Raw genomic sequence first — 16,565 nt, 5'->3', positions numbered from 1 at the left:
AAATACCCATAGGAAGACTAGACTACGCGTTTATCTTGAAACGGGATATGTGTCAGAGTGTATCTCTGTAGCTGTGGATGATTCGGCCGAATGGTTTTATCTGGCTGCTTATTTAATAGTTTCCATTTTATTAAGACTACACATAGTCCGCTAATAGCGCCCAGCTTATTAAAAACACCTTTACACTGTTTGCTCTTTGCGCACGCGCTGTGTGGTGTCTAAGTTACCGATCGAGAAAGTAACACCAACAAACTTCACATTTCAGACATTCACGAAAGAAACATGTTCATTATTTGAATTATGCTTTGTTCGTTTTAACAACTGTAATAGCTGCGTGAAACAATAGATTGGGCATCAAACATATACAAGGCGCGACTCGAGTCAGCACAGGTGGATTTCTATCTCCTATTGTATAACATCTTTGCCCGGACTACAGACCGTCAATGCCGACGACTGCCTTTGACAAACAAGCGACCTTTCGTAATCAAAAACAAATGAACAGATAGACCTGATATGAAATACTTGGCTTTAAGACACTGAACAAGATGTTATGGTCCCCTGAGAAAAAAGGAAGAAGAAAGTCTATATTTGAACAGGCATTTTCCCAGACTACTATGCTATTGCGGTCAGTTTTGATAAAGTGACGCAAGAGGTCGCGATTTATCACATAAATGTAGTCACGACTTTGTTCATAATTTCTACTTTTGTATCTGTACTTCGCTGTGATGACGCTGTCCAGTTTATTTCCTGATAAACATAAAACCTTTAATTACGGCTATAATGACGCCTAATTGAAGTTAAAAAATCTGGAAAAATTAATACACACACCAATATGAATGATATTTTTTTATTGTGTTTACCTTATGCAAGACCATTTAGATCTATCCCCTTAAACTCATACCTAGTTTTACATTTTTTTTAAACATTGCATAAGATCATATATACGTGATCTATGTAGTGATATGAGAAACTTATTAATGAATGTAACTGTTTGACTGAGGAAAAATGACACATTCATTCCCTCTGATTACAAGTGTGATCATTCAATCATGCATTACTGTGGTCTGTGGCTTATAACTTGAATGCAAAATAAAATTGGGCACTTAAAAGTATTAGGCTACAGATTTGATAAGTTTGTTGATTACATAAAGTGATTATCATTGACAAATGTTCAACCAGACAACTTGTTCGTGAAGGGCATGAAGCTATTGTAGTTGCTAAGGGAGATGAGTTTATCGCCTCAGACCAGAGTATGTCAGATGAGGTTACAACTGAGCCAAGCAAAGCTAACACAAAACACTTAATATCTTATTGCAAATGAACAAACAAAAAAACTAAAACAAAACAAACAATAACAACAAAAAAAACAAAACAAACAAACAAACAAACAAACAAACAAAAAAAAAAAAAATCAAAAAAGAATCTGTAAAAATCTTAGCTCTAAACCAACACAGCTAAAGTTTCATCCTGTTAATGTAACTCTGCAATCGGAGAGGGTGGGAAGCAAGATTGTCTGCAACGCTGAAGCATAGGCTATCAGAGGTGGCTGGAGGATCCTATGTCTATGAGTTTCAGTTCATATGGAGTGGGGAGTGCTAGTTACCCCTGGTGCAGTCACAAGTCAGACGTATGGTTAACTTGTCTGAGGGAGTGCAAGACAGTACATAATTGGAAGGCTTCAAAATACTATAGCAAATGTAAACATAGCCTAGCTCTGGCAGGAAATCCAGTCTACAGATTGAACCTCTTTGCAGATCTCAAATTTTGCACTTTAAAAGCCCTTGTGTGTTTGTGTGTCTATATCAAAATCATGCATCCATACTTGTTTTACCAACAATAAAAAATTTTGTTTAGTCAAGTGTATACGAGTACATGTGAGTAAATGGAGGTTTGTGTGTCATTAACAATTCTATATGTACAAAGTGTGCCAGCATTAAGAAAAGTTTACTCATCCCTGACACTAAGATCAATGTGTAGAATACACATAAGACATTGAATTTTGGTCATTGGGGAAAAAGGCAACACTAAATGATCAATTGTGAATGAAATATCCAACCTATCAAAAACCACACATCAAACCTGAAAACAACTTTCTATTAAAAAAAGTGTTCTAAAATGCTGTATTTACATTAACAACATTACAGGCTGTAAGCAATGTGCTCAGTGTTGTTTTCCACTGTAGTGCTTGTAATGCTGTGTACGAAATCTACATAATTCAAAATGCTTAGAAGAATCTATCACACTGCAAGAAAAAATACATTTGTTTTTAAATGTAACAGTCAACTTCATAGCCAGCCAAGTATAGCTTTGTTATTGGTTATCAAAACATGTTCCAGGCATGTTCTCAGTGAAAGACACCGTGTTCAGCATCAGCTGTTTCAAACCCAACTCGGAGCCCAAATCTCTAGAGTCCTGTACAAACAATGCAAAACAGAAGTTAACATTGTCAAGATTCTCTCATTTTTGAAGATCCAGTATAAACAACTTCCATTTGAAGTTGCGTTTTCTATACAGTGTACAAAACGTGCAGTTTGTTTTCCAAGAGTTAAATATTAATATTGAATTTGGATTATTTACATCAAACCAAAATCCTCTGTAGATGAACTGAAAGTCCTTCACCACTGCCTTCAATAAGTTCCATTCCCCAAACTGCATACAAAACAAATACTTCCCCACAAAAAAGATCTTAAACAAGATGTTCCGTCAAACATACAAAATAAACCAGTTGAGGAAAAGAAAAAAAAAAAAAAAAAAAACAAGTGGGAAAATATTCAAGACAGCATTGTCTAAAGAATGTTTTTCTTGACAGAAAACTGGAGGACACTGATCTTTAAAAAAAATAAAAATTAATCACTAAAACAAAATTCATACCTTTAAACACCTTTGATTTTTTTGGCAGTTAACTTTTGATTCATGAACATGAGGTCTCAAACTAATCTTGTTCAGAAAAATATTTAACAGATTAAACTTAACGTGTATTTTACAACATTTAGTTCGTTACACTACCAATGTCCCACAGAAAGTATATTCATGTATAATTGTGGTTAAATGTGCCAAAACACAAATATAATTATTTTAATACATGTAAGTGAGCTTGCTGAAAATTTCACTATTACTTAACTCAAAGCACACAGTGACCACATCAGTGGGTAATTGAGTTACTAAGGTTGCAAGTTGGAGTAAATATGGTCTTACAAGAAGCTACAGCAGCACACATTTACTCATCAAGCCAAGAAAATGAATGATAAATAGGCATCTTGCATTCAAATATCTGCTGTCTTAAGTTAGCTTATTTTGAGTGAATTCTGACCTGACACTAACATGCAGCTTGAATGACCACTTTGATCTTATTTGCCTGCTCAAAATGCAAACTAAGCACATTATGACAGACTATACAGAGAAGAAATAAATGTACTCTACAAACATCTCTACAAAATAAGGTTCTTGAAATAAAAAAAATAAAAAAAGAAAGTATAATCTTTTGTATGATTGGATCCGAAATGAAGCCTAAATTTTGAGTGTGTTCAAACCTGTTGCAGGAGCTTTCCACTTGTGATCGTATTACATGTTACTGCCAGGTCTGAACAGGGCCTCTGTGAAAATGGGACTTGTCTCTTCATTACAGGTCATTTCCTAATTATTAATAAAAGCCCTGTAAGTATAAATTACCTAATGCCCATTAAACCTACACAGACAAATCACAGTGACTTTTTGTTCCTTTTTGACCTCGAATAGTAACTGAAAAAATGTTTTAAAACAAAGTAAAATGCCACCTTAACTACATCTGATAAAATGTGTGATGTATAGTTGGGATCCTCATGATCACAAATCTCAGTTTAACAGTTTGAACTCTTTGGAAAAATATTTTAGCTATTTGTATTGGGGTTGATTTTCACATTTAATAGTCAAACTCTGTAACGTGCGCTAAATAAATGCACAATTCCCTTCTTAACACCTTTAAACAATAAATTTGAGTTGACATTTTTGATTTATAAAAGACCATACTGATCCCTTACCAGACCCTTGAGTTGGAAGATATAATTTATTGAATATGAGATGACCCTGAGTGAATCATTGGCCTTATATGATGATGGCCATGTTTGATAGCATAAAACATTTGTAGATTGCAATTCCTTACTCTCAATTCGGAAAAAAAACCCAAAACAAAACAAAAAAAACTTGCCGCTAATTTAAAAAGGTCCAGTTTAAACATACAGGCACAAATGTCAGTAAACAGACTTATTTACATCAAGAAATAAAAATAAGAATGGAGGGAAAACACAAAATAAATGCACACCACCCATTTAAATCTCCATTGTGCCAAATGTTCTTCCACAAAGATGATATGTTTGCATCATAACACCTGGAGCTCATAATACTAAGTCCTCTTCACATCCGTGAACCCCTTTCCTGAAGAATCTGCAGAGAGAAGAAGAGAATGATAGTGACCAAAAACAACAAACATCTTGTCCTGATAGTTACCCAGTACTGACTCTCTACATCCTCTGTATTTCAGTCACTTTACAAGGTTTTCAGTTGTTATTCATTTCTTTTCACGTTACACCGAAGCAATTATTGCCGGCACTTCCTCTCTCTTAGCCAGCAACACAGACATTTACTGTACAAGCTGGCTCAAGCATCAAACAGTGACTAGGGAGCAGAAAAGGGAAATGCTTGTATGATGTGAAGAAAACAAAGCTGTGGTAGGAATCCCTCAACACACGGTTGTTCATCCAGGTCTGGGTGAATTCATGCAAAGCTGGAAACCTTGATGACTGAAATACATGCTGCTGAGGAATACCACAGTGCCCTGAATACCTCTCAGCTTCTCAAAGAGAAGAGGAATGGCAAAATTCAAGATGAACGCTTTGACAAATCAAGAACAGTGTAATTATAGTGTTGCCAGTTTAAAGAGCATATTCATTTTATTTTTCAATTCCTTGTTCATTACACTTCTAGTCCACCTATTCTTCCTTTTGGGACTTGGGGCTTCTCAGAGCTACAACATAGTTTCAGCAGTCTAACTATGGAAGTAGCTACAGAGATGAGCCTTATTAACTAAATATTTATAAATTATGTTTAGTGGAACAACTTTTCTCATCTTTAATGCACAATTTAACGTGTTGCTTGGGAGCAAAGAACATTTATCACAATTGAATTTGATTATAATAACTTTTGATTATATAATTTTAACCATACAGTATATTTTGCATTTCTTAAAAAAAGAAAATTATAATGGGCTCCAACCTTTACCCTGCCTATCTACAGTACCATAATATTCTAATCAGGGTAATATCCTTGAAAAATAAAAATAAAAGGAGAAATATGTACATGTGTAGGCTGTGAGCATGATAATAATTACAAGGCTGTGTCTTTACAGTACTGAAACAAACTGAGTTCATCCCATCTGGTTCCAAAGAGCTCCACCTGCATAGAAGTGTTTGACCAGTCTTACGAGGAGCCATCTGGCTTTTCATCTTCCTTTGGCTTGTAGACTCAAGTCCAAAGCCGATTTCACGCCATGATTCTTTCACTTTACTCTGGTGTAAGCATCAGAAGTGTGTCAGTCGTGTAAAATGCGTCAGGGATGCATGGGAAAGGATGAGGAAGAAAAACTCAGAGGTGTGATGCAGGCACTACGAGCAGTTGGGCGCTCACCAGTGAGTCACAAGTGCTCAACCCAAATCAGAGTCATTCATTTCATAATCTGTACCTTCATCCTTGCTCTGAGCAACATGTAGCATGCAGACAGCACAGAATATGACAAGACGTGCTATAAGATCATGGAAATTAATGAAGTAAAATGTAGGAGAGGGGAAGAATGAAACTAGAGAGTTATGTTCAAAAGGGTTGAGATTAACCCAAACAACTACTGCATATTCATTGTGTCTATGCACAGGTCAGGGACACAAAGCGCATACAAATGTTTTCTACACACTTGTCTGACGCTCACAATTCACTTATCATCAATAACATAATCATTATACATAAGACTAATCAGCTTAGTTTGTTGGGCAGAAAATCCTACCAAATAAACCTCTTTGTCAAACTCTGTACTCTTTCTGAACATGATAGACGCGTTGGTAGTCTTTCATCTTCCTATTAAAATAAACAGCAGCATGAATATGGATGTGCTTCTTCGTGTGTGGCTGCCATCAAGGAGCAAGGCCCCTGCAGGGAGCTTGAATTCTTGAGGGTGTGCCTCCTGCTTTGCTCCGTAAACCCTTGAGAAAATGACAGACTTTGCTCCGCTAATCTGCAGACCTGAACTTCCTTAATGCCCTAGAATGGATTATAGTGTATAAAGTTTTTTTTTTTTTTTGTTTGTTTTTTTTTTTTTTTTTTTTTTAAATTTGAAGTCAAATCTAAAATGGCACAAGCCAAAATGTTACATTTTAAAAACATAATTTAAGTTTTCTTTTCTTATGAAACACCAAAGAGAACAAAATTGTTCAAATGAACAAGTCTAAATGAATGTCTACTTTGCTTAATTTCATACATCTCTCTTTATTTCTCCGTTTATCACTTGAGGTACAGGCAGTCTTGTTTTTAATGCACTGAAGCACTGAATATTCACAATGTTCTCCTTCATAGAGGTTTCTCATCAATAAACTAGAGGTGCTCTCAGCCCTCCGGTGGCATTTCATAAATGCCGTGCATTTAAAACATCCAGCACAGGCCATCATTCACAGATGTTTGCTATGGATGGATTTTCAACTGGCCTCTCTGCACTCACATACACTTACCTTGGCCTTCTCACTGGGCTCACTGTTTGTCCCGTATGATTGATTGTGCAGCTCCTTGGAGACTACACACAGGAACTCAGCTTGGTCTTCGTTTCCGTAGTTGTAAGAGGAGCCTATGCTCACCAACTAGAGAGACACGAGAGCAGAGCACATGGAAAGAATTAGCCTTAGACTTATGAAGTAGATGCAAAAAAATGAGCCAGTCAGGGTCGGAAAACAGAGGTAAGATGATGTTAAAAATAATATAAAAGAGGTTGATGACCAAACAAACAAAGAACAGAGTAAACAGGTTCCTGCCACTCATATTGACACACATTACAAATGCTATTTTTCACAAAACGTGTCGCTAATTACACTTTCTTCTTAATCCATGTATCATCTGCATGAATGCCATTTTCAATTTTGTTTTTCAGATATCAGTCTCCACTGACAAATGTGGGTCATGGGGGGGATGAAATCAGAAAGATTATTGGTCAGATTTAAATGCTGGATATCATGGCTGCATGATTACATGGTAAGCTGAGACCAATAGAGCAACATGGTGCCCCTTTCAAACACTTCAAAATAGAATACTACAAGGAGATATGTTTTGGTTTTTTTTTTTTTAAGAATTAAAGACTAAGTTATAATATTTTTGTCAGTGTGTTTCAAAAGAAAGCAGTTCAAACAGTCTTCAGGACCTGCAGGCATCTACATCCTATTTAAAAACTCAAAGAGTTGTCAAAGTCATCACACAGAAATATAATAATCAGTGGTCCAAAAATAAAGTAATCACTGGAAAATAAAGAGCACAAAGACACTATAGAAAGAAAAGAAAACATGATCAGCAGATCATCACTGACAGATTATAGGTGCAGGGAATAAAACATGCTGGTTGTAAATCAATGGAAACTGGTGGATTTGACTTGATAGGACCAGGCTTGCTCAAATTGAAAAAAGTAAAACTGAAGATTTGGAAAAAAAAACAAAAAAAACAAATAAGGAGAAAACATCAAAGTAGCTCACGCTCATCCATTTCAACTTTCAATTGACTTTACATTGGTCTGTTAGTGGTACCTTAACACAGATTGCATGTTTAGGATTTTCTCCAATGACGCCATTGTCAAATCATTTGGGAGCAATGCCATCAGCAAGACATTTGTAATTCCGTACACTTGAATGGGCCTTCTGTCATTTTATTATATTGTGTGTACCTACTTCTGTTTTAGCTACCTGTCCACCAGATTAAGGCTCAAGGGAGCAACCCAGAGTCCACCAGGTGTAAAAGTCATTAACGTCTGACTTTTTCCCCTCCAAATATTTTATTAGGTCAGACAGGAAAAAGTGATGAAAAACTTATGTTAGAAAATCCTACTGACGGCATCATCAAATAAAACCAAAAAAAACAAAAACAAACAAAAAAACATTTCCTGGTCACATCAGTGCAAAAAAGAAAGAGCTATAAGACAAAAGAGGACAAATAAAAGAGGAGGAGACCCTTAAATCTTTACAGACTGCATACACACATTGAAAAACACGAGGAAAACACAAAAAACCCCAACAAAACACCAAAAAAACCCAAAACAAAACAAAACAGCAATTCTTCTTCTTGTGTATCTGCTCTCACCATTGAATGTTAAGTGTGTATACTGCAGGCTACATGGATACCCCGAGTACCCAGGTGTGCATGTTCAGACAGGCATCGCCTCATTAGCCACTGCTGCCGGAGACTTGTTGTTAAGTGCTCTCTTACATTAGCACATAAACACAGCAAAGAACAAGACTGCTAGCTATCATGGATATCACTTGTCAAAAACGCACGAGACATACATTACAACAAATCCTACAACCTCTAGCAGAAAATACTCTCCTGAGCTGATGACTTGTGCTTCAGACCTTGCATAGGGACTGTTTCTAAGGGCTTCCCTTCTGACCTGTTTAAGGAGATGAGTTAAATCCAATCATCCCTAATCTCAGAGTGATTCATTCACACATCTAACGCACACTCGCAACACCCAGACAACTGTTCTTTCAATTAGAAAAAAATGCTTCTAGCAGTTTAATCTAAAACACAAACTCTTATCTAAACTTGTATTATCTACAGTTAATGTTTGAAGCCAACTCACAACATATATTACCTACTTTAAAGACTTTTTCTCCTTTTCACCTCTTAACAGCCAGCACTATATCACAGCAAAAGCCCCAAATTAGCTGAATTGCTACATCAAAGCAGAACACAGAAGCTACTGACAAGCTCACAAACTGTGAATGCAGAATGAATAAAATCAAATCAAATCATAGACATGAAAAAAAGGTGTTGTGATCTTTTAGCCTCACTGGTGAGCAAGCAGTACAAATGAACACTGAGAAAAATCAATTCAAAAAGGAAAAAAAAGAAAACGAAACAACAGACCAACAACTACGTGACTACTAGGGACAAACAATGGCCAACGGGGTGTGTATGGACAACATGGGGACCATGCAGTGACCAGCCCGTGGACAGAAATTTGTGGGACACACCTCTCCGCTGTTGTTTGGCAAAGCAGACTCCTCTCCCTTCACCTCCCTTGACACAATCAGCAGAAACTCTGACTGGTGGGCCCGCCCGTAACCTATACTGACAAGCTGCAACAACCAATCAGAGCACATAAGGGATGCCCGGATCATGTATGTGGACATTGAGAAAGATGCTTTTGGCTTTTTGGCTTTTTAGCCATTTCCAACATTGAGGATTGGAATTTCAGGGTCAATGTGAGCATAGCGAGGTGGGTGAAGCACATGAAAGGACGACTGTTGCTGTGACCTTGCAAGAAGGAATGTACCTGTTCAAACTTCCAGCCATCAGACATGGTAGACACCATCTGCGTCAGCTCCTCTTCCTGGCACTGAAGCACCCGGTACACATGCTTCACAGGGACCTGAGAGGGAGGACAACCACTTGAACAACTGGAAGGTCTGGGAGAAATAAAAACTCACAAAACAAAAAGGAAGATGAAGGTTAAATCTGAATTTGAGAAATGTTCATACCTGTGATGTTTTGCAGTCACGTTCCCTGATCTTGTCCTTGATGAGCTTTATTAATGATGTGATGTTGTAGAATTCAGCTTCTTCTAACACACCTTAGGAAGATTAATTAAACTTTTCACACAGGGAAATAAGAAACTGAAGATAAGGTTTAGCAGTTAACAACTGCATCTACCTGAGGGCTTTACAATGATGCTTTGAGGTAAAATGCATTCGAAACTATTTAATAGATAAATTTATTCATACTGAACTTGTGGTCTGTTACAATTTAAATACATCAACTAGATTATGTTTAAGAGGGCCATTTTAAAATACCCTAAATTTGTTGTTCACATTCTTATAATCACAACCATCAATAATAGTGAAATACCAAAAACAAATTTCACAAGTTTAGAATGAATGTTATATGCTACAGTCAGCTGTATTTTCATTACCTTCCTCTGCCAAATCCCTGTTGAGCACCAGTTTGCCATGCCTCAAGTAGTTAAGCACTGGCCCGAAGTACGTAGGGTCTCTGTCTATGAGATAGGCACCAGTTTCATCCTGAAAAGCAAACAATCAGGATGAGATTAATATAATCATGCTGGAGAAACAGTGAAAGTTTCAAGACAAAAAAAAAAAACAGTCCAACATTTACTGGCCACACTTTAAGACCATCTGAAATCTGTTTGCATTCTGGGAATCCAGAATGTGGACAAAATTATTATGACCTTGACCTTCTGAAATTTTCAGGTGATTTATGTGAAATTAGACAATCAATGAGTGAAAGGATGTATATGCCTTAGTTTGTGGGGGAAAACCCCACCACACTGTGCATCAGTGAATAAAAGTGGAGGGATGAGAATTACGAGGTCAGCTCCTGTGCTGATAATCTCTACAGGGGTTGAAGACACATGCGCACAAAGAGACGCACACACATAACAGCTCTGGGATATCACTTCACTATTCCCACAGGCCCTGGGTTTGATCCCGATTCCTTCACAACCACTGGGTATTCCCCTATTTCGTTAAGTACTGTGATTAGATTGTCTTTGTCTCATGGGAGAAGAGGAGGCTAAAACAATTAGAGCAGAGCAGATTTGGAACAGCAGGCCACTGAGGGGACTGAGAGGAAGCACCTTGGCTTACAACTGATGATTAGAGTCTGGTCTGTCACATAGTTGGCCTCAGACATAATATGACAGACAATTTGCTGCCTTTCTTTGCACAGCAGCTGACATCAGTTTACTACTAAACGTTTTCAAATATATCACTGAATGAGTCAAAAGTGCATGGCATTTAGTGAAATACCTAGTACAGACCAAAGGCCTTGAGCAAATTTCGTGCTAATTCCCCAAATGCGACAGGGTGTTTGATTTAAGTATGTGGCTTCATGTGCCATCCTAGCAAATTAGCAGAGTTTCACGCTGACAATATTTACCAAAGAACACAGAAATATTGTCATGCACCCCAGGCCCCGATCAAAATCAAACATACAGCAAAGTCTTCACTGGCAAACTCATGTACATTCATAGCGACACAGCTCTTTTTCACAGGATATGATTCAACTCAAAACCCATTAATCTTTCCAATAATGAGAAAAGGTCCCAGTGCATTTTCTTTTGTAATGAATCTCTGAACCCTCTAGGTTGGTTGACCTCCTTTCCAAGGCAAAAATATCCCACTGAAGCTCAGTGGGGCTCTATTTTGGTCTCATTGCCCTGTGTCAGTTTCTTACATTTTCATAGTCACTGAAGTTTAAGCACAAGTTCAGGTGGGCCTGCATAGAGGAAACAGACAGGACCGAAGCTGAACAAGTCACATTCAAACCGCAAACCACATAGAAGAAAACTGTTGATTTTCACATTGAAGGTTAAGCTTGTCCCTTTCCTCTGTCTATTTTTGAATGGCACAGCAAAAGTGAAGATGCACTAATTACCCGTTTCTTTTGGCAAATGCCCAAATATACATACTGTAATCAAAGTAAGTTATTTATCAAACTAAGATTTTTACCTTATTTTTCTTCCCCTCAATTTTGAAGTTCCAAAAAAAAAATAAATAAATAAAAACCCAACACAAACCCATTTGCACTGGCATTTCAAGCAATACATGTTTCTATGTATTTGACATGTTTGCCTCTGCCGTTTCTTCTTTTCCTCATTGTACTTTACAAATTGTTCAAAGTAAATTCTGCGTATCTTGATAGTTTAACCAGCAGCAGGATCCAGGAAATCTGGCCTTCAGAGAAGGAAAAGCACAGGTGCAAGTAATAAGATTAACATGTGCCCATTCCAACAATAAACCATTTTAATTGCTAATTCTATATTTGACAGTTTAACTGATGTGGCTGAGAAAGGGCATGTCTTTTTTCTTTTTCTTCATAATTTTTCTCATAAATAACCTTATCATTCATATTGAAAAGAGCTGAGGTAATGGATTTGCCCTTTCATCAGAAGTCATTTTGATGTTTGACCAAAGTAAACATCAGTCGCAGGTCAATTCCAGTTAGAATTACAGTTTTACTAAAATGAAAGGGACGCTGCCAAAGTTTTGTAATAATAAATGTCCATTGCACTATTGAAATCAGCTTTTCTATACTGCATCAAAAAAAATTGATCAAACATGCAAAGCCACAGTGTCTGTGCTCTGCGCTTCTGTAAACTTTGTGCTTCCTGACTTGTTGCACTCACAAGCCTGTTGCTGGTCCTCTAGATGCCCATGTATCTATGGGGAACATGGGGTCAAATTGCCCCAATTCAGAGAAAGATGGGCTCTGCTGTAGACTTGCGTACACAAAGGGGACAGTGTTCTTAATGAAAAACAAAGGGCTGTGTCTCTTGGGGCCCAGCCTGGGGAGCGCTGGGTAACAGAGGGGTGGGAGCAGTGAAGGAATAGGAGGAGGGCTGCTGCTGGGATATACTGTAGACAGGCAGCATACAGAGGTAGCAAACCAGAAAATAATTAGAATAATTAGAAGTTTGCCTTCTTTATATAACAAGATAAATATTATTTAAAAAAAAAACACAAAAAAAAACCTACCTACCAAACCAAAGTAGATGATAGACAAATACACTGACAAGTGTCAACATCATCTCCAATAACCATCGCATTTAGGTCAGTTCAGTGTAGGTCAGACATACCACACAGAGTTTTATGGCAGGCCTTGCAAAAATATGCAGAGACTTTAAATCTCACAATCACTAAACTGAAGTCAAATCAGGCCCTATGTCTGGTTCTATGTCTGGATCCAAACTGGGGACAACCAAAAACGCACATAAACAAAAGTCAATTATAAGGGTGGCCTTCACACCAGGGGGGAAATGTAGTGTATTAAAATTATTATTCTTCACTGACACACAATACATATCCTCCTGCAGGAAATACCACAGTGACCCGCCCTTTAAGCACGTGATGTCGAATGAAGCTTTCTGTAGACGCATCAACATTTACAGTCAATGTCTAATTCAACAAAATTGACAAGTTGCTGCATGCTTGCGATTACAACAATGGGTGCAAACCAGAAATTTGTAAGCAATGACAAAGTGATGCACAGCAAAATGTCCATGTCACTTATAGCAGGACAGTTGGTTAAAAGAAATTGTTTAACTAAACCAAGATGTGAGATACAGAAGATATAACTTCAAATAACATTATCACATGAGGGAATTCCACTATGCTCAGGCCAATGAAAAGAATGTAAGCGTTATCAAATGCAGCTCATCGTTCATTGCAGCCAAGCTCAAGCCCCCTGCAGAAACAGAGCTTAAAGATGTTGCAGTAGATCCTCTAAGTCACATGACTGCACTACTTAGCCAAGTGCAAGTCTGATCCTTGTAGAGTGGGAGCCAGGAGCCTCACTGGAGACGAGCAGTAATGGCATAGTCAAACAGGCCTTCATCTATTAAATAATACACACATCGCATCAGGGCCATATTATATTAAAGTATTTCAAATTTCAAACACTGTCATTTAAATGCATGTTTGACCTTTAACCAAGGCCGTAAGGAAATTCTCACTTTTCTACCAGTTTCAGCTCTGCAAGGTAACCTTGTAAAAGTCCAGTAAAAGCTTTGCTGTCATGATGAGAAGCAGTTAAGTAGCTCCACAGCTAAGCTGGCAAGCCAGGAAATCACTGCAACCTGGCGCGCTCCCTCAGCAGAAGCAGAAAAATAAGTGGAAAAATTGGTCTCATTGATGACTGACACTGGTGCACAGTACAGTTCAAGCTGGCAACATTCTAATTTATTTCTGCACAAGACAGGGATCAACTGGAGCTTCCTGGCATTAGTGAATAGCATTTCTTTAGAATGATATAGGTTTGATTCACACCTAATTTACCAATAGCAGACTGCAGTATACTGTTGAGTACTTACTGCATGAAGACAGAGCTGGTAGGAGATGATATCACCGTTAAATATTTATGATGCCTCCCACAGAGTACTCGGGCATGACATACAACCTGAATCTGGCATTAAATATGGCCATATTTTTCTCACACATACTGCAGAGAGAACTTGTTCAGCCAGCAAATGGATATGAATATGAAAAGAATAAGATGTTGAAGGAACAAGAATCCTTTGTGATGGGGTGTTTGAAAAATTGATGCAGCTCTCAACGCTAGAAAGCTGGGTCTTCACTTGAGTGGCCCTGAGCTGAGTAGTGTGAGAGCAGGCATCTGCCAAGAGGGGAGATGCCAATTTATGTGTATCTCTCAGCTAACTGACTTCACAACTGCCGATTTTTAGAAAGATCCTATGATCATTTGGCATTAAATTAGCCATACCTCCGACAATATGATGAACAGGCCAGCAGTGAGGGTCATTTGTAATTTGAGAAAAGAAAAAGAAGACTTCTAAGTTTCTCAGACCATGCACACCACCGAACTTCCTCGACTTTCTCCCTGGTCTACCTCAGTGAGCAAAACAGGCTTCAGTCAACAACATGAATAATGCATTTCTCCTCAAGAGTCCTGCTGAAGCACGTCAGCCTGCGTGACTGAGAGCTGAACCACTTATTTCCTTGGCTGAGAAACACAATATAGTATTCACCCAAAAGTAGAGCTCTTTGCTGACCTGTCACTGATGGGCTTGTTAAAAAAAGGCCTTCTTGGCTTTGTTGCACATATAGGGATGGGATATATATATCCCACTTATGGAAGGAAGGATATATATAAAACATCCTTTTATATTAGTTATCTTTAAACAGAATATGAGCAGGAGAAAGGTACAGTAAAGGTTTCAGAGTCTGATACATACTTAAGACAAGGGATTGAGATGGACTGATCCGTTGCTCATGGGAGGATAAACTGACAAAAAAACCAAGCTGATTATACAGAGATTAAGATATTTGCATGAAAATACGAGATGAGCCTTGGTTTCAGCTTAGTATAAAGGGGCCAGGGGTGAAGATTAAAGTGTGCAAGTAGATGGCAACAATGAATAATGGAAAAGCAAAATGAACTGTGAACAAAAGAGCACATTTCACTATGTATAGACGCACAAAAATGGTTTTTGAACGTGCCTTAGGCCTTAATGCAAAAACACACTGCTGTTAGAAATGGCAGATGGACAAACAGAGGGAGAAGCCTGCTATTGGAGCATTGAGGCCATTCAGGGAGACGAGTGACTTCATCCCTCAGCTCTCAGTTGACAGCAGCACCTCACACCACTTGGCAATGACTTATGTACTCATTAGGGGAGACTCAGCACTAGCACATAGGCTGATTACTGCAGAGCGAACAGAGCCAAGACAGAGACTAACCTCAAGAGAAGAAAGGGAGAAGCACCATCTGATCTAGCAGTAACGTCTTGTATGTATAGGTGATGTGGATGGTAAAATGTTGATCTAACAGTGTAAGACATTTCCTCAAGTGGAAAGCTGTGGGTGGACCGTGCATCAAATAGAAGTGACAAATCTAAAACTGATTTCAAGATAACTGATACAATTTGAACTGAACAGTGCAAGTTGAATATCAAAATCTACTTTCATGTTGAAAACTGGACTACACCGTCTACGTCTGAAGATGCAACTAGATGGGATTCTTTTTAATGATCAATGTTAGGAGGAAAATGTTTGCGAACTATTTGATACCTCAACTAGTGTAACACAATGCATCGACTTTAGATGGAGAAAGTTTTCAACTGCTGGCTGGGCGTGTTATTTATACAAAAAGGTGCTTTTAAAAATCCACTACGCTTATTTAAATAAAAGCTTCACCTTAAAAGATAACCGTTACCAAGATCCTGTTATTGAAACACCAAATAAGAGTTCCTCACACACAGACACTAGCAGCAAGATCGTATGTCATGTGGTGACTGTCGGAATCTAGCTAGCTTGGCGAGCTAATGCTAACTAGCACCAAAAAAACAAAAAACAAAAAAACGAGTGAGCTCTGACTTTTTCAAGAAATACTAATTTTCACAACCCGAGGTATCTTGCCGAGTGAGGAAGTGAGCATGATTATCAAATGCCAAATCCGAGGAGCAATGCAGCAAACAATGAAAAGCCATTTTAACATTTTATAAAATGTAGTTAACTAAGTACGCTCCCAACTAGAGTGCTAACTAGCTTAGCATTTACCTTGTCGGAGTCGAGCTCGGGGTCAGCTTGGCTCAGTCTGTACAGAAATGATTTTGGATCTCGACACAGCGTCTGTCTCGTTGTTAAAAAATACGTGCCCCCGACGTTTAATCGAATCCACTTCGATGCTCCGACACCGGATGAAATGTTTCTCTCCCCGGCAGAATGGGCCAAACATCTCCGGTGAACGGAGCCGCTCGTCTCGGAGCTGTTCTCTGCCATCCCTCTCCTCCGCCCTTGCCTCGGCTCGGCTCTATG

At 38.3% G+C, this 16,565-nt stretch overlaps 1 protein-coding gene across 2 annotated transcripts; it reads right to left on the bottom strand.

Moving 5' to 3' along the window:
- Nucleotides 1-842: 842 nt before the first annotated feature.
- kctd5b (potassium channel tetramerization domain containing 5b) lies at nt 843-16,558 on the bottom strand. 2 transcript variants are annotated; one of them, XM_029528198.1, is made up of 6 exons: nt 16,308-16,558; nt 10,184-10,292; nt 9,753-9,844; nt 9,548-9,643; nt 6,747-6,872; nt 843-4,419 (listed from the first exon to the last, which is right to left on the bottom strand). In XM_029528198.1, the coding sequence occupies exons 1-6, from the start codon at nt 16,527-16,529 to the stop codon at nt 4,390-4,392; spliced, it is 675 nt and encodes a 224-aa protein (XP_029384058.1). In that variant the 5' UTR covers nt 16,530-16,558; the 3' UTR covers nt 843-4,389. The 2 variants fall into 2 exon arrangements, with proteins under 2 accessions (XP_029384058.1, XP_029384057.1); XM_029528197.1 differs by lacking the exon at nt 843-4,419 and having other exon boundaries at nt 4,430-6,872.
- Nucleotides 16,559-16,565: the final 7 nt, after the last annotated feature.

Source organism: Echeneis naucrates, chromosome 19, assembly GCF_900963305.1.
Source record: "Echeneis naucrates chromosome 19, fEcheNa1.1, whole genome shotgun sequence".
Lineage (NCBI taxonomy): Eukaryota > Metazoa > Chordata > Actinopteri > Carangiformes > Echeneidae > Echeneis > Echeneis naucrates.
Note: the sequence above shows the minus strand (reverse complement) of the source record. Positions and strands in the feature narration are given on the sequence as shown.